Below are 25,180 nucleotides of genomic sequence, written 5' to 3' on the forward strand. Positions count from 1 at the left end.
ATGCTGTCATTCCTGCCAGATGAGGAGAAAAATTAGAACAGGAAAACTATTTACAAATGTTTTTTGTTTGTTTGTTTGTTGTTTTTGTTGTGTTTTTGTTTTGTTTTTTACTTCTGGTTTTTAATGATCTTTGAAAGGTCATCCATGAGAGAGAATGGTCTTCACGAGAATTCTCTTAATTTCCCAGAAGTAGGGCAGAGAATGAGGTTTTTGTTTGCTCTTCTGAACTGAAGTAAGGATGGGGCCCCTACTCCAACTCAAGATGACAGCCTATAACAGCTTACCATTTCCTTTCTAGCAACTTGCTGCAAAACGTGAAAAGGCAGATAACTGCAGCCTTTTCTGCCAGCTTGTTTTCACTGTTGAATGCAACTGTGTGCTCTTGCTTACCCTGAAACTAATCCTGATAAAGAGATGGATAGAGCTGGACGGGTTAAAAAAAAAAAAAAAAAAATACTTCCACTAAGTATAACCAAATGATAAAACAGATCATATTTTTCACATACCCATACAGTTCATGCACAGCAGCAGTTCAGAGGCAACTATGTTCCAATAATCTTTGAAACCAGTTTTTTTTTTTTTTTTTTGTTTGTTTGTTTGTTTGTTTTTTTAAATAGACATAAGTAGACAAATCTACAAGCTAGATTTTGGCAAGATAAGCTTGTGAAAAAAAAAAAAAGGCAGGACTTAGGACTTTGAAGTCTAAAAAGCTAGGTGATACCCTTAAAAACAAGGTTTATCCAGGAAAATCCTAGTTTCTAAGTAGGTGATGATTTTGCAAAAGCAAAGCAAGGATAAAAGCATACAGACTGTAAGAAACATTTAATAAAACTGACAGAGGAAACTGCCTCAACTCCCCATCCTCTCTCACTATTTATATATATGCCTACATAACTTTTTACATGTAAAAACCAAAAGCCTAGCTAGTCAGCAACTAATAAGTTGTTGGGCTCTGACCTAGATATGCTTTTAATTACCTTAAACTATTTTGCATATCAAACACAATAAAACAATCAGCAACTGTCTGATGCTGAAACACTGCAGTAATGGAAAGCTACCTAGGAAAAGGTACAGGTGAACTCAACCTGACAATTCCAAGCTACCATTTGTAATGGTCCTGTTTCTTAAAAGCCCAAAAGCAAAAATAAAACTGCTGAAATACTTCATGATGATCTAAGACACTCATTATTACAACGGTCATAATTGCACCTTTTTTCTTTTCATATTTGTCTCTAATACTTCACTATGACTTGTTCTGTAACCAGCACTGGATAACAAACATCGGTGTAAAATACTACTTCATTCACTGACAAAAAGAATAAAAAAACAAAACCTGACAGGGATTGTAGGTGAGTGAAAGGAAAAGGCCACCATTTTTGACATTTTGCTTATGTATTATATATTTTAAAACAAAATTCCTTTTTAACTACACAAATGAAGGTTAAACAAAGAGTTGTTTTGCTAGCTTTAGTTAAAAAGCTAAAAAGTTAAAAGTGCCATACAAGAGAACAGTCACAAGTGAGAATAAATAAAACATGCAGGCAGAGGTAACAGTTAACATAACCCCTTGTGCCCAAGTTATGTGCTAAAAAACATTGCAATGCAAGTGATCCTGATGCAGAGAGCATCACACATGGATAGCTTAAGTTTTGATAGTTGCCTGGTGTTTTGCCAATATTTTCCTCTGTCTTCTTTTCCTGGCTGTCCTGAACTTCTAAGTCCTCCTCAGGTGGATGGATAATTACTGAAGGAATATCATCACTGGCAGAGGACACCAGCAATTCTTTGCCCTGAAGTGAACTTGGCTGGGCACTTGTGGTTGGCGGGTGGCTGCAGGTAGGACTGGAGGGTGGTGTGTTTTGAGGGGTAGTTACAGGGGTTGTACACCTTGAGGTTGCCGGAGTTCCAGCTCTTGAAGAAGGAAGAAGGTAATTGAGAAGAACAGACAAACGGTTTTCTCCTCTCAGGGAAATATTTGAGGCAGAGAGACCTGTTCGCAAAGAGTGGCGGGAGGCTGAAAGGCCTTCCCCTGAGATAAAACAAATGAAACACCATGAGGCTTACATCAGGGAAAAATAAAAAAAAAAATAAAAATAAAAATAAGAGAAACAAATATGCATTAACAATTTACAAAGTAAATTGCAAGCTTTATGGGCCAAAAGTGTCATACTCATGCAAGTAAGACAAAAGATAAGAGCAGATCCGATTTTAGACATTAGGTCAGAAATTACTAATAAGTACTAATTAGAACACCAAAGATATGTGGGAGAAGATATTATTTCAAAGTCACCAAGATATTTTTCTTAACATAAGAACAAAACAAAAATATTCTGTCTCTCAGAACTGACTCTTAAAATGTCCTAGAATTTATTCCATATTACACAGCAGCTACCCCCTAACGCCATCCAAAAAAAAAAAAAAAAACAACCTTTAACAGTCATTAGCAGCCAATATATTACAAGACTTCACATTTAACTGCATCTATTATATACGAAGTATTGTAAATTTTTAAGAAGAATTTTTTTTTTTAAATGATCATGATCAAACTGTCAAATCACATTAAATACAACTGTCTTCCAACAAAGTTCCCATTTTAATAGGAAGTTTTCTAGCCAGGTGTAGTCTCAATATATAGTTTTAAAGAGGGTACAAAGAGGAGTTACATGGTCCCTTCTCCATCTCTTCTTGCTGTGACATACCAAATATCCCCTTTTTGCCTAAAACCAAAAATATTTCTCCAAAATTCAGTGTCACTTTTCTTGCCCTATCCTGTCTCAATGCCCCACTATTTTCATGTTAAAGAGAACATAGTCTTGTCACAGTTCCTTCGAATTTCTAGTTCTTCATAAAGCAGGGAGAGAGACTGTCAATCTTCATACCGATACTTCTGTTAGAAGGTTTAGTGAAACCATTCCTCCTGTTTACAAATAAAAAAAAAAAAAAAAAAAAAAAAACTTCTCCTGGAATGGCAGTCTCTTTTGAGGGGAGTACTGGTTACTTCTCCTACAATCTCTGAAGACCAAAACATGCTGTTTTCACATAATATGCCATCAAGCAAAAAACAGCAAACTAGACACATTTAGTCTCACATTTGTAGTGGCATTATACAGAGACCAACATGCTGGACAACCCTAGAATAATTTGTAAAAAAGAGGCAAAGAAAATATGTTTAGGTACATGTCACATACATTTTTTTCCTCCTTTAACAGTGGAAGAGTGGGTTCTACAGATAAAAATGGTTTAAAATAAGAACTAAAGCCACAAAGCTCAGCTATCAAAACTGCAGTACAGTGAAGACAGAAGGACCAATAAGGAAAACTGGTTGATTTTGTCTATGTTAATCACTGTGGTAATAACCATTTGACTTGTCAGTATGTTTGTGTTGAATTATGAACATAAAATGTCCTAATCCTAACACACACAGGTGTACAAAGAGACTAAAAAGTAATATGCACTTGTGTTTGTTTTACCAGTTAATAGAGGGCAACTATATTAGGATAAAGAACAAAATTAACTATCACATGAAATTACATCTGGTTGATACAGATGTCAAGGGATGGATAAAAACCAAGTTTATATTTGAAATTTTCACATTTGCTACACAAAACAAGAAGAGTCAGACGTTATATAGAAGTTACACTCTAAATCAGTCACACTTCCATTCTAGAAAAAACTAATTCTGAAACTTCTGGCGAAATGTTTAACCATGCATCATATATTCACTAGCTAACAATGTGTGTCAGAAAGACTAGGCTAGAGTATACTCCACATATGTATTGAACTTGGATCACCCAACAAACACATAACTAAGAAGAGTACATGTTCTGAAAAATAAGGTGTTTTCAAAGACTGGAAAGGAACTTCATTGCAAGAAGTTACTCAGGAAATCAGTACTGAGTTTTCACTAGACTAAGAAATTCAACATGAAATTATACATGGCTTAGTTAATGCAAAGCATAAGAAAACACAAAATAGAGAAGGAAATAGAGGCAGTAAGAATAAAAGTAAGCTGCTTTGCAGTATTTATTGCTATCTGCACTTTGGAACTGGATGTCTCAAGTAAATTTATTGACATTCCAGATTTTTTTTTCAGGAATTGGTTCAATAAAAGACTTAGAACAGCCTCTAATTACATTGTGTTTGTTTTTTTCTTCCCCCAGATAGATTGTTCTCTACAACACATGGTAAAAATTAACAGTTTCCAAGGTAAAAGCAATTTCTTCACCATTAGGATGGTGAACTCTTTCTTGTCATATAAACATAATAACGCTGAATTAAAAGTCACTAATTGTCAGCACGCAACACAACTACAAAGTAAATCTCTTGCATAAAGACTGAATAAGCAAGTACAAGCCACCTGACAAACATATATATTATGCCCCAATGCTGAAATTACTCAAAGGTTACACATTTTATTCAAGCACACCCTAAAAAGTATTTCCTAAAAAGTATTAGGACCAACATGGGTCTATTTCTACGCTTCAAAATCATAATGCATGCTACACATACAGGCAGAAGTAAAGCATTTGAGTAAATTCAAAAATAAACAGAAACATCAGCCATAGCTACACATAGCACATACTGTTATCATTAGTTCTTTGCTTATCAAGAAGGAAACACTTATCTGCTAATATCAGCTGAATTTTCCTTCATCTCCCAGTGAGAACATTATTTAACAGGTTAGAATAAATTGGACACTACAACTTATCTCACCATTTCGTTCAAGCAAGTGAGGGTCAGAATGTTTCTTGCCTATATCTGCAAAAGACCGAACCAGGGGAATCCGATTGCTGAATTTTTTCTCATTCTGATGATGGTGCCTTTTTAGAAGAGCCTCTCTCACGTTCTCCCTTATGGATTCATCCAGCTGGCCAGAAGCAATCATGTTGTCCAAAACCATATCTACATAACAAGAACAACAGAAAAATCAAAATTATATACATATATCAGATCTTTCCTTCTACACACTCTAACACTGCAGGTGAACCAAATCACAGGAAAAAAAATAGAATCTATTTTACAAAAAGTACTTTCTCAAAAGCAAAGTCATCTTCAAGAATCTAAATGAAATTTCAAAGATGTCACTACACAAGCAAATAAGCAATGCACAACATGTGCATCCAAAATACTATTTATTACTAGCATCATTTTAAGAAATAAGTTACTGACTTCATGTCATTCGTATACTTTCTAAGAGGAAACATAAAGCAAATGCTAGTCTTGTCATCTAAAACTGACTAGTCAGCTGTCAACAACATCAAGTTGTAACGTGCTCTACAGGACCCTGCTTGAGCAGGGAGGTTGGACTAGATCTCCAGGGATCCCTTCCAACCTCCAACCATTCCATGATTCAGAAGGATACATCATCCATATGCTTACAAGAAGCATAGAAGTTTGCATGTCTGGGAAAATATCTGCTGTGATTACTTAACAGGTTTTTTTGTTTGTTTACTGTTATTTAGAAAATAAACATACATAAACCTGCACAAACTAACATAAAACTATGTGACACACAACTTTTAAAATTCATTGTTCTGTTAACTCATGCATGAAGAACCTTGCTGCACTAGTAAACCGTAGGTGCATAGAAATTTTCACAATGAGAAGGGTGACAGCTCAGAATGCCTTACAGGCAAAATCATATGTGGAAAAGTCTGTCAGTGCAGTGCAGCCTCCTTTTAGGATTACTAGGCAATGTAGTCTTTTGCTATGGCTTCTCAAAACAGAACTCCTGCCCTGTTTAAGTGAGAACCAAGAATACCTCCTAGGTATTACTAACTCAGGGAACCAGAACGATACATTTATTGCCTCATGTCCTGCCAAGAATTACTATCCCACATGCTTCCATAATGGCACCTAACGTTAACTTCAAACAAATTCATGTGATCTCCTCATACTTTTACAGACTATATACTGAACAATCTTACTCTGTAAGTCAGGAAAAGAGGAAGGGAATATCAATTTCCTGAGAGGACTTTGAAGACTCAAAAATAAATAAATAAATAAAAAATATATCAGTGCCAAAGCTTTTATGCCAAAACACTTTGTCCATCACATACATGTCAATCAGCCTAGCCTAGCACGATTCCTGAGAAGGCATTCCCGTGTGGTATCTGTAGCAAGAAATACCAGGAAAATTACATAAAGCTAGTTAAAAGGCATTCAGACTATGCAGATATATGTATATATGAAAGCTTTCAAAGCTAATTTTATAGTACCCAATATGATCACTTGATTAGTGAGGACACTCAACATAGTAGGGTCAAACAACGTTTACATAGTTTATTTCTGCTCACCTCTTATAAAGGTGAAAAAAATACCAGATGTGCAACACTCAACTGCCCTAATGGCATCAAGTTAACATCAGCCAAGTTATGATTAATAATTATGGTACTAAAGTGCACAAATAAGTCCTAAAAATGTTCTGGAAGATACATACATTTAGTCTGTAGAAACAAAGACAAAGAACACATTCAGGAATTAGAACATAAAAGTAAAATTTGGGCCTCATCCTGAAATCCGTTGTAAAGGAGGTCCTATTCATCTAGTGCAGATGCTCGTAAGTGAAGCTTGCAAGATCAGCTCTTTATAACCAGAAGAAGAAAACTGCAGTAAGCAAGCACATACCTATTCTTCAGTACAGTGTTTTTAAGAACATAAAAAGACATCATCAAAAGCATTTAAAGTTACAGATTAAAAATTAGGAATAAAATATTTCAAAAAAGTTTTGCTGCAACCTGCTATCTCATCTAGTGTGTTTGCTCTCATGTCCAACATGACCGTCCCATTAAGAATACAGCTTCGTAGTTCAAAGAGACTGTGTAGAGACAGAGTTGCTACGTAAGGTTTGCTCCATCGATCACCTCCATCTTCAACATCCTCTTCAAATTTTAGCCACCTGAAATGTGTACATACACACATTTATATTCTTCATGGAAGACAGACAACTTGGCAAGCAACACCATCCTTCCCTATGACTTCTAAACAACACAGAAGAGGAAGACCTGTCAGCTCATACTGGCTTTGATTTCTCAAACAATCCAATTAATTAATGGTTGTAACATTTTCATCTTGGCCTTTATCCATGCTCAACTGCTTTAGTTTTTGCCAATTTTGTTTCATCAGGTTTCAACAACACCTGTCTACTCATGAATTCTTATGAACAATGCACTACTTGATCTGCATCTCAGCTGTCTGAAATGCTTGTATACAATATTTGAGTCTCCAAGGATGCCAAGTCAGATGTTCAAGAGTTAGGCAACATTAATATGTTTTACTATACTATTACAGATCTTGATTCTGATTCACAGGTGTGATGCAACTTGAACTTCTGCAAAAGCTAGCACACACTAAGATAATTGGAAGTACTTCATCCAGAAGAATATATTACAGCACATGTAGAAGGAAACAGTTTAACTGATGTTGGCCAAACATAATTGTGGCCTCCTATAACATTCATGCACTCAACTTTGCAAAAAATTAATCAAATACTTCCTAAAAAGAACGTGTAAATACCTAATTTTATTTAGGTTTGAGAAAAAAAAATACACCAATTTATCACCAATAACAGAGCAAAGATTTCTGAGACAGTAAATACTATGCTACATGGCTGAACACCTGTATTAATAACAAACAGTTGTACCTTTCACAATGCTCAGCATGGTGAGTTTTAGGAAAGTCAACATAGCATCAGTAAGACTGAGGGTCTTTCAACAAAACATATGAATTCTTCCAAAATTAAACAAAAAAGAGTTTTAATTTGCTGATCCTGAATTTAACCAACTCCTATAGTTCACAATAATTTTAACTTAGACTTGGTTTGCAGTTCTCTGAAATAAAATCATTAGAAAATATATGTTGAAACAATCTACTTTTAGCTTACCGAGCAGTTTCTTTCCATTCATATTCCTCTCCATCCCTGAAGCAAAGTTCATCCATTTCAGTGAAGAGATCATGGGGAATGTGTTCATCATCATCTTCAGTACCCAGGATAAATTGCACTCGTTGGGACGGCGTGTCTGGAAGAAAATGAGAAAGCCAACAATTAAAAGAACTTGCTTCTATTATGCAAGAAACAAAATGTAATACTTGAATATCCTGGTCTCAGTTAGAAATATGCGGTACAATATTCTCTTCAAGAGGGCACAGAAACAATAGAAACATGGACATCTCTTTAAAAGGAGGCCCTTTTAAAAATTTGCTTTGTTTCTGCAAACAAAGTAACATCTGGAAATTTATGTTTGTATTCTGGTAACACAATTAAGTATTTTTAATTTTTCAATAGATTAACGATATGAAAACATCCTCAGCAAAACCAGTAGGAAAGTAAAAAAAAAAAAAAAAAAAAAAATCCTGTCCCAAATCCAGTGTATCCTAGGAATCCTGCCACATCCTTTGTATCTGAAAAAACATCCCAGAAGACAGAAGTAAATTTCTATCTATTTAATATTGCCTGATGCTTTGGAACCTGCAAGGAGACTCTACAAATATATGATCACATAGCAATAATTTGTATTTGGGAAGGTAATGTTTGAAGGTAGATGAAACAAAGAACTGTACACGAACAGTAAAAGGAGGTTCGTCAAAGCGTTCCTATTTGAAAATTCTTTTGTTTCAGGAACTGGCCTTAAATACAGTGTTTTTCTCATCACAGAAACACGACAGAACAGCATGGTATCCACACCCAAAGTAGAACAAATAGTTACCCGTTACACCATAATTTTTCCAGTCATTATAGTACGGGAATAGAAGTAGGTGTGAGGTCTTCAAGAAAATCTACCAAGAGAAGTGCCCACTACTTTCATTTTAGAGAATATGGCAAGTCATTTCTTGCTGACAGAGGGGTGAGGGGATGGGGGAATCCAGAACTAGAACTCAGGAGGCAGTACAGTCTCTTACTATCAGTAATGGACAGGTGAAAGGGTGGAGTAAATGGATCAAATGGCAAATGCCTTTTCACAGCTGTATCCATAGTTTTCTCTGCGTCACTCAGCACTTTTGAAAGAAATGCAAGAACACACAATCTGGAAAATGGTGTTTAAGTCAAGTAGTATTTTTTAAGCTAAAGGGGAGTATTAAAAAGCCCTGGTCCAACCTATTCAGTGCAGGCTGCTAAACATTCATTCAGACACAGACCCGGATGAAGCCCAACAACTTATGATTCATTCAGATAAAATATAACTACAAAATCCTTGCCTGATTGGAGTTAGAAATACACAATTGCAGTAAGAATAAAAGAAACAGCACAATGTTTAAGCACAGAGTAACTATTTTAAGCTTATTTTCAAGAGACACAAGGAACTCCCACAACAAATTTATTACCATATGATGGAGATTCTCGGCCATCCTCTCTATCAGTTTCTTTTTCTTTTTTTCTTCTGTGATGCCTGTGCCCACGATGTCTATGCCGTCGACGGCCCTGCTTTCCAAAGGGGACGTGAACTCCAATATACACAGCTCTGTGGCCTTTCAAGAAAGTTCAAGAGGAAACAATTGAACAAAAAAAATTACCTCCTGCCCAAATTTAGTATCATTGTCAAAAAACAAGGAGTTTGACAAAGTAAAACAACAATTAAAAAAATCCAGAAAAACTTTGCAGAACTACCTTTATTTAACTAGTGTTACCATTTGTTTTCTGTCTTTCCCCAGTGTCAAGGAATTAATGCCATACTCACATTACTGGGGAAATGAGTAAGAATAAACTATGGCCCAATTCAAGAACTCAGTTGTGAAACAAGTAATATAAAACAGTCTTGATCTATACTGGAAGAAGCTATTTGAAAAGCACCAGGAAACTAGTAGTAAAGCAGAGAAATTACAAGATACACCTTGTTTGTTTGGAATCATTGTAACAGGATAGCGGCTACAATGGCAAGATGTGATCTCACAGTTAAATTTATAAACTTCAGCAAGTTACCCATAGCTTACAGTCTGGAAGTTTTCTATGGTTGAATGAACCACAAATATTTCTCTAAATATCAACACACCTAGCTGAACCTGAGGTTCAAATATATCATTCCTTTAGTATCATCAGTTGAAAAGCTTTACAGAAACTTACATCTGAAAATGCATTCCTAAAACATCACACAACTGACACAGTTGTTGTTATCCCCTCCCTCCACCATTCTAGGATCTTTAACAAATTTAGATAGCACATCCTCAAATTAATGCATACTGCTGTTTAAAAAAATTTACTTTCAACATCTTATTTTCCTTTGACCTCTCACATTAATGCAATACTAGCACCAACAGCCTGACCAAAAAAAAAAAAAAAATCAATGAACTGTTATGAACATATTACTACAATGCCTTCTATAAAGGAGTTAGCATGTACAATAACCTTTTCAATGCCTTTTTAAACAAACAATCTCAGGAAAAGACACATTAACTATAAGCCTGGAGGTTAACACTAAATACTTTGTTTCATACAGTAGAAGAGTTATTACAGAAGACTGACTTTAACAAAAGGAAAAGGAAGTGGTTTTTGAGCTCCTAGAGAGATGTAAATTCAGCAAGTTTATAGAAGCCGAGCAAGCCACAGGAGTTGTGACTATACACATATATGCATATGTATGCACACATGTCAAACATGCCTTCTAAGAAGCATCTTTAAGCCTCAAGATTATATAAATTTGTAAATAATATTATAAAACAATATTTTCAGTGTTACACAAGAGAAAGGACTAAGCAAAAAAAAAAAAAAATATCAGTAATATGTGAGCAAGCTCAGCGTTTGTTTCATCTAGTCAAGATTACTTTCTGAATTACATGACCTGAGGCTTGACTCAATTCAAACACTAGCTTTAATAGGAGTGGACTGACTGGGACTATGACCAAATCTGAAATGAAGCATTTTGACAGTAAACTTGTTCCCTTGAAGCATAGAACACAGATTAAGTTGTTGAAGCATTCATTACTACTATTTATCAATAGAGACCTTTCTTTTATGAGTTTCTTCCACAAAGAATAGCCAGCCCTGCTGGGAAGCTGGACCCGCACCCTCCATCTCTTCTATTACCTAGGAAATCCTAAACTGCTGCTGTTGGATGCTGCAGGGATATTAACACCAAAAGGCAGAGTAAAGCTGCCCAAGAGTTATACAGGTTGAAGCTTAATTCTAACTTCACAAACAAAAGCACTGAAAAACCCCCTAAAAATAAAGAGTGCTGTGTCGAGTAGATCTGTGCTCCCTTAACTTCATTATTCAAATAGGAGAAACTAAAGCCAGAAGATGAACAGATAAAGATTTAGTTGTTAGCACGATTTCCAACAAAACAAAAAACACGTAAGATTTTTCTTCATTCATTCCCAAAGAACCGAGAAAAACAACTTACAGTTCCCTTCACCCTGGCCAAAACAAATTGCCAGAAAAAGACTGGCAACATAGTAGTAATAGAGGAAAAGGTAACTCTAAAATGGCTATGATACATATTACCAGAATCAGTGTTACTTCAAAAGGAACATCACCTTTTACTTGAATAGTGTTTTTAAAAGCTTAAAAAGTACAATTGCTCGACCTTCAAAGCTTAACTCCCACCAACATTTGTACCACAGCACCACTCACAAGTAAAGCCTGTTAGAGAATTACTTTAAACCAATCATCAATAGAATTAGTGGACTGCCTGATACTAAATTTAGTGATAGAGAACTCAAGAGATAATTGTACATTTTAATCTAACATGACTTTATCCATGCTTAGCTGTTCAAATCCACCAAGGGTATTTACTATTAAGGCCTTTATCCCTATGAAAAAAATGTAAATGTTAGGAGTTCACTATGTCTCAATCACATGGTGCAAGTCAGTTTACAGTTTATAAGTCAAATAAAGTGGAAACAGAAAATGCTCTGTTTAGATATTCTGGTTTCTTCCCAGAGCCCTAAGAAAATATTAATAGAAGACTTCTAAACTCCTGGAGAGATCAAAATCATACATCCAAAATGCTCTGATGTGGCAACTGTGTAAGCAGAATTTCACACAGGACTTCCTTCTTCCTAACCATCACTTTGACAGATGGACAACTTTTAAGCTTCATACAAAGAATGTTCTTCGCTACGTTACCGAGGGAAATCAAGATAACACCTACACGGAAAGGAACGTTATACATTCTCAAATCCTGTTACTTAGAAGTTTGAACTGCAGAGACGATACTAATTGCTGTTGTAAGGGACATCTGGAGATTGGCTATCTGGTTCAATCTCTCTCAAGAAGGACCACCTTCAAAGTTGAAGCCATCTTTTTGATCAGGTTGCTCAGGAAGACAACCAGTAAAGCTCCAAGTGTAGGAACGGACAACATACTCCACAAAAAAAAAAAAAAAAAAAAAAAAAAAAAAAAAAAAAAAACACTTCCAAACATCCAGTCAGCACTTTCCATACTGCATTTTTCATCTGTTCCCCCTCACCCTTTCACTGTGCATCTCTGACAAGAGTCTGACTATCTTTTCCATAAGCCCCCAATAGTCAGCTAAAGATAAAAACTTTATGATAGGAATCGCTATTTAAAAAAAAATCATCAGATAGTAATACAAAGTTAGGTCATTGATTTTACTTAGAAGCCTTTATTTAAGCAAGTAATGTCATACATGAAGGCTCTGCAGAGATCCTAACCTGTTCCATGATACTATAAAAGAGGCCAAAAAAGCATCTGGGAAAAAGAAAAGCTGTGTGCTCTCAGGTGTCTCCAATTCCCACATCCCCAAAAACATTACCCTAACTTGAAGTATTCAAAATCCATCGTCTCATGCTTTTACACTAATTACATCATTACAATTTACACTAATACATCATGGAAAGTACCTGTACACACAAAAATGAGCTCAATGCTATTTATTAGCGCAACTATATCAAAGGTTTGCTCAGAAGTTATAGGTACACAAATATGAAAAATAATCTTCAGTGAATTAAGTAAAAGTGAAAACAAATCTTTTCACACCCCAAAACACTTCAGAGCCCAAAGATCCTCTCCAAATACACTCTGCTCTGGTAAAACTTTAGGAACAACTAGAATCTCCTTTATACCTCACCCTTCTTTAATGTTGGAAAAAGGAATATCAATGTTTGTATACAATCATCTCAGTTTTCCAAGCATTAACTTCCTACCAAAAAGAACCTTATTATCAGCAGAGTCTTTTTCTGTGCTTTGTTAAAAGAATGATTTGCCTTTTTTAAAAAATTATATCCTGTTTTGACAATATTGAATTTTCTAACCAAATTTGTATAAAGGAATAAAAAAAAATCCTTTCACAAGATAGTTATTTGCCTTAGCTGGAGCCCACAGGTTCTCCACAGTCCAATATATTTTAGGATCTGTTAAGCCTTCTGTGCCCTATCCCCAAATCCCCTGTTGCTCATAGTAATTAAGTGTATCTAAGAATATGCTCTTTGTACTGGAATGGTTGCGTAGATAGTACTGAAAAGCATAATCCAAAAATTTTGTATGCATAGCATATGGTAAAGCAGCTCAGTAAGAAAGAGTGTTTTCTCACTACACAATGAAAGCCAGCATCACATTATGCTGACTGGCAGAAGCAATAAATACCAGGACTCATTACACACAGAAGTGGGTTTCTTCTGTAGACTTTAGAAAAGGCAGAAAAACGAGTTGGATGGGGCAGTCATAAGAGAAAAATGCACTGAATATTTATTTTTATTTGGCACAATCAACAGCATTCAAGAAGGCATTGTCAGTAATGACATGAGACGTGGAGGTAGTACCAGCACCAGGAAAAGCCCAGTGCCAGCTGACAGAGCTGCACAGGGATTGTGGCACTCCACGTCTGCCCCAGGGCTTTGTAGCCCACAGCCAGCATCCACCTCTCTCTCCTGGGGAAGGAGCCAGCACTGGGTACCTGGGGGAGTTGGCTGCCCTCGTACCACACATCCAAGTCAGACCATAGCTGGGTTCCACACTCTGAGCTGAAGGTGCATCATCCAGCCTGCCTCAGCAGCACTCAAGAGAAAGGATGCATAGATAAGATCATTTCGAAGAGTTGTTTCTGCTGGAGAGCAGAAAACCTAGAAACAGACAATTTAGGCAAAAGTTCCATTAAAGTCAAAGGTTGCCCTTTGTCCACTAATAAATCAGTGTTCTCAGCCCTTCCCAAGGATGCCAAGCCCTGTAAGTAGGCTAGGCTTCCACAGTCGATACACTATTTATTGAGGATTTGAAGAGAAACATTTGCAAAAAAAATTCTCCACTTCATCAATGGTCATAAATGCATTATTTTACAAACTTGTTCAAATACCTGTCTCTTGTACAACTGCTGCACACATCTTTAAGTGGATTAATTTTCCCCCAAATACCTCTATTTCCTGATATTTATAAGGTGTGAAAAATATTATGGGGGAATCTTGTCGCATATAAGGGTTAACCCTTTCTGAGGAAAAAAAGGTCACCTTTTCTACATAAAAAAAAATAAAAAAATCTTCACACTTAAGAAGTTTCAACTGTTGTGCAACACTAGCATTCGATGAATTTCAAATGGAGAAGTCACCCATTCAGCAAGAATTCTGAGACCCATCACTCCACAGCTTCAGTCAATGTTTGGAACATCAGTAAATGTTATGGAAAGCCATCAACAGACAATAAGTTATCTTCTGCCTTGTTTCAAAAATCTTTGAGGAAGCTGGAGCCATCAAGTTCATTTTAAAGCTTTAAGTTTCAGTTGGTACTGTTTGGTAAACTTCTGTATCCTGGCCCTACTGCTTGAATAATAATTTTACATGTTTCAGATTATGAAACTGCCATTAATTACCTTTTCATAAAATTTCTGATACATGCAGTCAGAACAGGAGCATCACATAAACTCTCTCAGATAAGTTAAGACACCACTTATGCCATACATTTTTAAATAGCATTGCTTCCATCTTGGTCCATTTTACATTAAATATTTATTTTAAGCATTTATGTAAAAGGCATGAGCTTGTTTTTAATGGCTTCTATTTTAAAAAGAACTTTGTGTTTAAAAGAAATGCTAAAATTAGCATGGGAGTTTCCCAAAATGGATTTTAAGCATTTAACTATAAGCTAAGTTATTGTCTGCTGCAGATGTTCTCAAAGTAAATCTTTTAAGTTTAAGTGCTGAATCACTTTGTTTATTCCCACTGTTTAACCTCTAGTAGTGGATTTACAGCATTGTCAGCTTTGGAGAATGAATATTAGATTATCTAGCCTTTCTTGTTAGAAATTGTAACAACTCAAGGGTACTCATTTTTCAGCACTGCTTTCTCGTTCTATAGAAAAAATAGTTGCATATTAAAAACATATTCTTTGCTGCTTCATTTCCTTCAAAGATTATTTCATTTAAGATTCTCTATTTATATAGGAATCATCTACTTTAAATTGGCTACGTAATAAGGAAAGCTAAAGTAAATTGTATGATCCCCTGCACGTACTCCACTTTCCATGGAAAAGTCATTGAATTACTGAAGTCTACACCTCCCATAGAGCAATACCTAAGTCATAATATTAAACTAAATTTGTAGGAAAGCTGTCTTGCCTGAAAATGTTTTCATTACTTTAAACCAGAATTGAGATAGAGTATCACACCCATTTTATAATACTATACAATGCCTTTTAAACAAAATAAAACCAAAATCAAAATCGTACTGCTATTTTAATCTAATGAATATCTTAGTATATATACAAAAAAAAGTTAACCTTGTTCTAGTATGAAAACTGAGTCTTATTCCTTCCTCCTCAGTCTCAGCTCTGTCAGAAAGACTGTAAATGCAGATAATATCTTTCACAGAAAGATAGAAAACATCCTGTCACCAGCCACTAATGAAATAGGGTGCACAGGAGGGTTCCTTAGCTGTTGAGACCACTGTTTGTGGAATGAGTAGTTTCCCTTAATGACAACGGTAGTATCAGAACTGCTAATTTTTTTTTCCCCCTTTTAAGTCTATGCAATAGTTAGCCAAGAATATGAATTTTGAGGTGCAGTAGTTCGTACTTTATTTTTACACTCAGTTCCTGTTAAATTACCATCAAGAATCGAGAATTAACTTCCAAAAAAACTGGTCTAGAATTTAGAAATAACCTCCCGCCTTTTAACATCACCACCACATGAACATTGAATATTGTGTCTAGGCGTTCTGGGTGCTCTATTCAGTTTTATGCCTATACAGTCAGCTTGGCAGATTTCCCTCTCAAAAGCCATCCTGCAAGTAGTTTTGATACCATTTAAGCACTTAACTTTGCGATGAACAATATTAATAATACAATAAATTGAGAAAAATTACTCCTCGTACAAAGAAGTCTCAATGCTGTACAAATTAACAGGAAAAGAAGTCACATGGAACTTGCCTGTGGATATGCAGATACCCCATGGCAGAAGTACAACATATTGTGTAACTGTAAGTTTCAACACACAGGTGACAGAGGTGTAGTAATGCAACCTAATTCCAACGTTTACTTAATCAAGATTCCCTTAAAAGTCATATTAGGAAAACATCCTTGATTTTTGTAACTTACACAGAAGAGCTGAGCACAGGTACTACTGTAATATTATATTTCTGAGCCATAAGGACAAAATAATTCATTCTGTACCAGCTACTAGCTTAGCTGGTACAAGTGAATATTTTCGTTGCTGCTGCATATGACTCAGAGCATGTTGAACATACCTAACATGTCCAACTGTACTGTACCTGAATAGACATGTTTTCACTTTGCTCTCAGTTCAATTTAAATTAACTTTGCAGCTCAGGGATATCACTAGAGCCAATGGGTGAAAGGTGGCCTCCAAGAATCATTGATGAGCATCCTAAATTAATTTTATTTTCAGAACTAGTTTCATGATGCTTTATTCTACTTTTTGATCACATAAAAAGGTATAATTTCATTAAAACAGCATTTAGAAATTCTTTTCAGTTAAATACAGTTCTTTTCTAGACCATTAGGGGGTCTTCTAACGACTCAAACATTCATTCCATAGTTTGAGAGCTGTGAAAAAACGCGTTCTGCCTAAATTAGTGCAGCCTATAATTAGGGAACATGAGAAAGTAAATACTAAGCATGTTTTTAAAGGGCCAGCAGCTACAATGCCCTGTTACGTTACATCTGTTCACCTGCCCCGTGCAATGTGTTCTCTTGAAAGTTTTTGCAGGAACTACTCCTGGGTTTTAGAACCCTCATAGTTTAGATGCATCTTAAAGGTAGATTAATATTAAACCTACCACCAGTTAGCAGTACATTGTAACTTGTTGTGGAATTTAAGTTCTCTTTGTTCCCCAAAGCCCTTTTATAGTGCTGAAACAATTTCTGATTATTCACAGCAATTGCAAAACTTGCAGAACAAGTTTTCCATTTAGATATATTCATTTCTAGAGGGAAGAAAAAGTGCAGGATGGTTTAATTATCTATCCTTATCAACTAAGATGAACAGAAAAGCACAGCTGTTTTCTTAAAGGAAAAACATGGCTTTAAGCCATCAAGGTATCAGAGATAATAGGGTCACTTGAAAAGTAAACACTACTTACACCTGCCACAGGATAGTGTTAGAGCAGCTACTAAATCATCTTAACTTTTGAAAGCTGCTTCTTGGATTTATGCCACAGAAAACTAGTCTACTGAGACAGACACTCAACCTCAGATTGTTTCTAGAACAAAACCTCTGTTATGTGTAAACTCCTTATCTTTGCTATGCCTGCAACTGGTCTGCTAAGAGTAACAGAAGATAGCCCTTTTACCCTAAGCTAGATCTAGTAAATGTATCCACAAATCAGGCTGAAAAGCCATCTATGAATTTGAAAAGATAAGACCTAGTAATATCAAGCCAAACATAGCAACTCAGGTTTTAGAGCACTTACCTAAAACATGATCCTTAAGAGAAAGATGGGATATAATACCTCTGCCATTACTATTCTTGCCTTACTTCCATTCCATCCTTACTCCGCTGTTATTCTCATTCGTTGAGGCTCAAAGTGTCTGGCATCAAGCTAAGAACATTAGGTGCTCTTAAAGATGCTATTTTAAGCTGTTATTCCACTTTCTAGCTCTTCTGTAAACTGACATTTGTTATTTCAAAGCATGGCCTTACAACTTTGGTAAGAAGTGGTACCCTAATTTATTACACAGTCTGCCCACAACTGCAGTTTACCATTTCTATCTATTTTCCTTTTACAGGGAGAGTTGCAAAACAAGTAGCCTATTTCTAACCTTTCTAACCTAAATACTGTCACTCTGGATAGGTACCACACTTCCCTGCAACCATTAACAGAGCCCTAACTCCAAGATTTATTTTGCATTTAGCAACTAGTCTGCTTTCCATTGACATCACATTGGCATTCCCATCACACAATTACCCGAAAATAGTCATCCAGTACTGAGAGCACCAAAAAATGTTGCTCCAGCATTAGTAATAAATCATGCCTTCTGCAGCATCAAACAGATCAGCATCAGTTTGTAGATGCTTTTAAGCTGTTAAATTATCACCTGTCATTGCTGGCTTTCCAGGTTTGATTCTTCACATCATAGCTGAACTGAATTAATTGATTGCTGCCTCTCCTTGAAAGTGAATCAACGCACACTTCTGGAGGGGTTCCAAATTCCTAGAACTCCTTTTCAAGTCACCAGAAGAAACAAGTTGGAAGACTGGACTGAAACAGCTTCAGTTCTTAAAACACTTACAATACTTAGTGCTACTGTAGATCTTCCTAAGCCTACAAGGAAATTTTCACAAGTCAATAATGAAAAATAATACTATCTGGAATTTCCTACTGCTTGCAGACTACAATTCCATTTCCCCCCCTTGTAAGGTTTTAGTACCAGAATTAAAAACAAAGCTCCCTACCTCCCCCCGAACCCACATGCCTACTCTCATCATCATAGCTTATAATTAGTGATCTCATAATAAACAGGACTCTAAGATCATATAATTTATCATCTCAGACACCCTGAATCTAAACAATTCCTTTTGGTGAATCTCAGAGAAGTATACCAGTCAAATGACTATATTTACATACATTTCTCTTCAGTACAGGAAAAGAAAAAGTTCTTGTTCTTACTTCTGAATGGTTACCACTGATAGAAGTCAAATTACATGCTGTCCCTCCCTTTCCCCACTCTACTATAAAAAAGACCAATTTTCTTACAGATAATTAAGAAACTACAGAATATAAGTAATTACAAAAAAAATAATTCTGGCTACTCCTAAAATACGTGCCTCTCTGAAGCTTCAGAAACATGTTAATCCTACTGCAATACATTTTTGTCTGAGGTTTCTTATTAGCTACATTTAATCTCTGTATAGCCAGCACTCCCTTTAGAAAATGACAATGTCTTGCTCTGAAGAGAGCACGAGGTAGCCAAAGAAAGAAGCAGGCTGCATGGCTAAGAGCAAGATGAGGACAATGAAATCTCTTCAGTTCCTCCCTTCAGTAGCTGTTACATTGACTCGAACGCTCATGAAACACAAGTTTGAGTTTCACTGTAATTTATTCCTTGGCCATTGGTAACAAGACAGCAGGTATTTTCACAGTCAGCAGTACAACTGCTAAAACTGCCTCCAGAAGCCTTAACCACTGCCTTTCCACCCCTACCTTGTGTCCCTGCAGTGGGGTACTGGCTGAGGCATTCCTGTGCCTGTGCCATGAAAGACTGGGGAAGTGATCCGGCTGCACGTTCCCATGTCATTCCTCCTCGTGCTGAGGCATTCCAGCTGCTCAGCTCACTGACAAACTACTCCAGCTGAATGCCTGCCTCCTCTTAACCCCTGCCTCCCTGCAAAAACACACCCGTGCTTGTTTTGGTTCATCTCCCAGAAAAACGCACGAGAAGGAAATGAAGGAGGAGACAGCTTAAATCTACACTGAAGATTTAACTGCAAAAACAGACAGTGAAAAAGCTTCACAGCAGCTTAACCCTAACTGAATTAGCATCACTGCACTTCCGCACCTCTACCCCTCAGCCTTATGCTCATACCTCCTCTCAGCACTGGCAGACACCCACCTGTGTGGCAAAATGGTTCAGGGTACTCAATTCGTGAGATCTCTCATTATGTTCCTCTGTCAGGGGTGTTTCTTCTTCTGATGGCTTACTACATTTAACCACGCTTGTTGTACAGTCAGACAAACAAAGCGTCAGCTCAAGACAGAAAGCAGTAACAGAGAGAAGGGAACACAGCAAGAATATAACTGCAAGAGCAGCAAATAACTTTAATCACTTTAAACTGTCCCTTGTTAGAATACAGCATAAGAAAATGAGACATTAACCTAAAATCAACTTTTGTCAGCTAGAAACTGCTGCTATAAGGGCTCTCTGCTGTTCTGAAGCAGTAAGAGTCAGCAGTTTCAGGAAATACTACTTACCTTATCTACTGATAGTCTCCAGCATTTCACAAATGTTAATCAAGCTTCAGAGCACAGGAAAGTAAGATTTTTACCCTGCATACTTTTTCCTCTTTTTTTTTTTTTCCAAGCTTTTTCCTCTTGCATCACTAAATGACATACGTGAACTTTCAAGCCAATCTACTTCCTTTCCAAGCCAGCAAGGAATTACACCATAGACAAAATATCCCTTTTTGATTTTGGCGTATGAAACTGACTCAATGCCTTTTTTTTTTTTTTTTTAATGTGCTAAATGCAGGATTCTGGGTCAAACAATGACTCCATAACACTTCTCATTGATTGTAGACAGGATGTACGATTCAGCATGGAACTAAAGCAATGTATCTTCTTAGTCAGTCAGTATTTGAAGTACATGATTACAGTCCCAAGAAGTTTTCCGAAAAGAAAACAAACAACTTCCTCATGATCCCTGTTTCCCTGAATTTTGATTCTGAAGAAGTTGACATCATTCATGCTGGGAAACAACTTGTTGAAAATGACTGTTTCTTCAAAGCTACATTCTGATTGTTAGTCTTAGAAGCAAAGCTTTCGAAGAAAAGCTTTGTAAATATCTTTTAAAGATTTCTTTTCAGTGACAGATTTAAAGAACATTGAGTACTTATTAGCATGTGCAGTGACAAAGACAGCACAAGTCATCTGCAGTTCCTTGATTTTAATTCCTAGAATTGCACGCTGGCCATAAAATTCTGATTTTTTTTAGTGATACTGGTCGCACTCGAAGGAAAATAGATATTTTATCCTGTGGGGAGAAAAAAGCAGGTTAAGCAAACAGAGAGGCCCCACAAACTTACTCTCTAGTTCTTCTTTCTCAAAGTTTGTATTGATAGTAGAGCTGATTTTGCCCATATCCACAACAGCTTCTTCATCATGACCCTGAAGGAACAAGAGACAAGTTTAAGTTACGAAAATCCAAATAAAACTAATTTTTTCTGAATTCCTGAAGATATTCTGCTGTTCTGGAAGCTGTCAAAAGTTTTCTAAACTAATAAAAGTTCACCTCTTAAAAACTGAGAAAGAAAATATAAATGAAAAGCTACGCATACAATTCCTCAAGAAAACATTACTTTGTATTGAAGAAAAGCATCTTCTTTCACTGCTTGTGAAAACATCAGTATGATTAAGGCTATATAAACTACATGTCATAAAATAATGAAGCAAATTAAGCTAATTATTTGTTTAGAGTCATCAGGAAGGACAATTTAAAACTCATTATTTACACAAATAATTGCCACTGTACTTTAAGAGATGCTCCTACAAGTTTAAAAACAGAGTCAGCTGTCCTGGCAAAAGGCAAAAAGCTGGACAAAAATTCACATCAGATTTAAATTCCAACCAGTATCATAATAAAGAGAGGGAAGGGAGACGGGCACAAAACACAACAGCCGGACAGCCTGAAAAAAGGACTCAGAGCAAATGCTGTCTACAGAAACCTAAAACCATTTAACTTAATGCCAATGAACAGAAACAGTGAACATGAAGTTGTAATGGAAAACCAGAGAACAAATCCACAGATATGCTAAATACCACTGAATTTCCTTTTGCAATGCTCTTGATTTCATCTTATCAAGGATCAGGACGTACATTTCAGGATTGGAATCTTCTTTTAGCTTCACTCTCAACAGCAGCGAATCTACTTCACTAAATTAACTAGCAAATTTTTCACAGTTCCAGCAGTTCCCATTCAGAGACCTTGAACACGTTTGCTTAGGAAACTATTCCTGTGTAGGATTTTCTGGCACAAATAAGGAGCTTTTATGAACCAAAGGTTATATATAAAGGGGTGGCAAAAGAGTTAAGCTACACAACTCAAGGGCCTCTTCTAGACAAACAGTTTTGGAAAGATCAAAATAATCAACTGTTCACTCAGCTTTCAGCAAGAGGCTTGTTAACCAGCCACACCCCATCTAATTCATGCTTTTTATGTACAAGGTTAGACAACAGCAGTTGCGAGATGATCTTTTCCAGTCGTTTACTACCAAAACCATACCACTCATCCTGTAAAAGCACAATATCTGAAATACGTAGAGGTTCAAGGACAGGTTTCTCATCTGTGAGTGCTTTCTTTAAATCCATGTAGCACTACACAGAACACATCACTAAAACACACCTTTACACCCTGCCTTTGGCACAAACCTGACAAAGTAACTCAAAATAACTGAGCTGGAGAAATCTCATACTCTCACCTCAGAACTGAGACCGAAGCAACATGAAATTTGCCTCTCTCCAAATGGCTTGCATTTCTTAGAATGCAGTTTTTATTTTCTTTTAACAGCTCACAGCATCCAGCCTCCTGGCAGAACAGGATCTCCCCTTGAACTGCTGCTGCCTGCCCTCATGGAGGGTTTTACCACTTTTACTACCTGTAGTAGCCAGCCAACTGCTGAAGAATGCTGGCCCTGCTCTTCCAGATCCTGCAGGCAAACCTTTTTTCCTTCCTCCCCTAAGTCAGATTTATCGATCATGAAATCAGATATAAAGAGCTGTGCCAGCTGCTTCCATTTATTTACTTAAATAACTGACTTCATCTCTCAGCTCACTGAACTGCCTTTCCTTGTGGCTGTGTGACAGCCAGGCCCACCACAAAGCATCTGGCTGCTCACCACTGCTGGAAGCTGCCCAGTGCCACGTTTTGGTAGCTCAGTGTGGGATCTATAATAATGGTTTTGTGATGGAAAAAAAAAAAAACAACCCTGAATCGGGAGTCTTATAGGGACTGGGAACCCTTACAGTGGTGATATTCACTAAAACTCTCATCTTGGAATCACTCAACAGCACAGTGCTCTGAGTGTAGAGCAGGCCTGTCCTCTCACACCGAAGTGAGGAGGATGAAAATCAACATACAGCTGTAAGCAAGAACCCCTCTCCCTACCCCAGAAAAAAAAATCAACAAAGCTCCTCAGTCTCTCTAAAACGGGTATCTACTACAGTGTATTACACACCACAAAAACAAAAACAAAAAAGCCAAATCATTGACTAGTAGGACAAGTAGGTTAAAGAATATGAAGATGACCAATGGCTGGCATATACAGGAAAATAAATATTTTCGGATGAGGTTTAACATGGAGACAGTAACAAGGGTCTTCCCACTTTGGAGAAGGTTGTAACGAAAGCAGCTACATCACATACAACATTAAACGCAGCTGGCACTATGTAAATAAGCAAGATACAAAATAACACCTAGCACATGGCAGAACTATTTGATGAAAACTAAGGGAGGATTCTGTGGCCTTAAGAATGGGTTTTAGTGGCAGGTGTTACACAGTAGCTCCATTTTGCCACTGCTGTACTGCAAGGGCAGAGATGTGGATGCATGTTAGAAAACCGAAGTCCTTCATGGCCTAGACCACTACGGATCACTTTAGGTGTATCTGGTGGGCAGCTGTGTGAAACTGCTACTGGGTCGTATTAATGAAGAAGTGGCAGAAGTTCAGAAAGTATCACAGTGTGGGGAGGGGGCATTCCTGCCTCCTACACACCAAAACAGGATTAAAGAGCCCTTCAGAAGATGCCTGTATAATGTAATCAGCCTCTGCCAGCTCTTTGGTCACTGTTCTGGAGATAGGGAAAAAACTGTTGCAGGGGGACTCTCAACTCTTACTTTTACTGAAGATGTGTTTTCCAGCACAACTTGGGGGGGGAAAGCTAACATACATAAAGCTAATAGCAAAAGAGGTCTAGAAGCAGCATTAGAAAACTTAAATTAATAATCTGTTGGGGCACCAAATCCATACAGCAAAGCTTTTAACTGCATTGGTAAGTCCATAATGCTACCCAGGAGGAGTGGAGCATCACTGCTTTCCAATTTCAGTGACCCAAAATTAGAAAGTTACATGCCTGTAGTACACACCACTTTACAGAATCAGATATGCATGCAAAGGCAGCGCATTACTAGAAAACTCAGAAGCTAGAGATAAAAATAAAGATAACTTAGCTGATTAATAATATTTAAGTGTCTTACACTTTGAGAGTGGGGAAAAAAAAAAAAAAAACACCAATATTTGGGAAACTGCTGTCAAAAAAAAAAGCCTCTAATTAATCAATAATTAGCCTCATGGTTGCAGTCATATAGCCAGCTGAAGTATCCTAACTTCTATTTTTCTTCCTCCTTAAAAGCCCTTTTAGGATACCTGGAAGCTTGCCAGATAGACAGTTTTCTAGCAATAAAGGACAACGAAGTTTTTCTCCCAGTCACTGCACAGACTGCTGCGTGCTGAAAGAAAGTTACACACACACCATGGAAAATTCATGCGCAATACGAGATTCTGTTTGGCCCTAGTAATGTTTTGAAACTGTACTTGCTGAATCCCTTACACCGTGCTATTAATATTTATCATCCCTTGCTTTTAGTAAGAGGTACTTTGCCAACTTCGTACGTACAGAAGCAGCCTTCAAAACCACACCATGTGAAAGTAACGTCTTTTGAGATTAGATTACAGAGAGGCATGCATGCCCTTGCAAACCATTCTATCGCTATCTCAAAGTACTCAACATATGCAACGACTCTTCCAAGAATAAACCATTAGCAACCACAAATATCATACATGAGAAAGCGTATCGTTTATAGCCTTTGTTTAGAAAAGCACAAAGCATCATTTTAATGCAACTGTTTGTGATGCCAATAGCAAATGCTGTCATAAGATACTTTTGCCTTAGGTCAAGTAAAAACAAATTTAAAAAAAAAAAAAAAAAAGATCTAGTAAGTTAAAGTAAGTTATAAAGCTGATTCCAAGCTACTACTGCTTTTTCCTTGCTAAAAATAAAGTCTGTAGGGCATAGGTTTCCATAATTATAGATCTACCATGTCAGTTTAAGGCGTAAGTGAGAGAAAGCTTTC

General features: G+C 36.8%; 1 protein-coding gene across 6 annotated transcripts in view; it reads right to left on the bottom strand.

Moving 5' to 3' along the window:
- SLC4A7 (solute carrier family 4 member 7) overlaps positions 1-25,180 on the bottom strand; it is a 75,164-nt gene that overhangs the window by 34,682 nt on the left and 15,302 nt on the right. For 4 of the 6 annotated variants that reach the window (XM_084282264.1, XM_084282265.1, XM_084282263.1 and 1 more), the window contains exons 2-7: positions 21,138-21,219; positions 9,322-9,465; positions 7,883-8,018; positions 6,738-6,898; positions 4,714-4,902; positions 1,661-2,029 (exon numbers count right to left, since the gene is read on the bottom strand). In XM_084282264.1, the coding sequence (XP_084138390.1) occupies positions 1,661-2,029; positions 4,714-4,902; positions 6,738-6,898; positions 7,883-8,018; positions 9,322-9,465; positions 21,138-21,192 (1,054 nt within the window). In that variant the 5' untranslated portion in view covers positions 21,193-21,219. The remainder of the gene's footprint in view (positions 1-1,660; positions 2,030-4,713; positions 4,903-6,737; positions 6,899-7,882; positions 8,019-9,321; positions 9,466-21,137; positions 21,220-25,180) is intronic. The other 2 variants (XM_084282268.1, XM_084282267.1) reach the window with 1 other exon arrangement.

Source organism: Netta rufina (assembly GCF_964035555.1).
Source record: "Netta rufina genome assembly, chromosome: 2".
In the NCBI taxonomy this organism is placed as follows: Eukaryota; Metazoa; Chordata; class Aves; order Anseriformes; family Anatidae; genus Netta; species Netta rufina.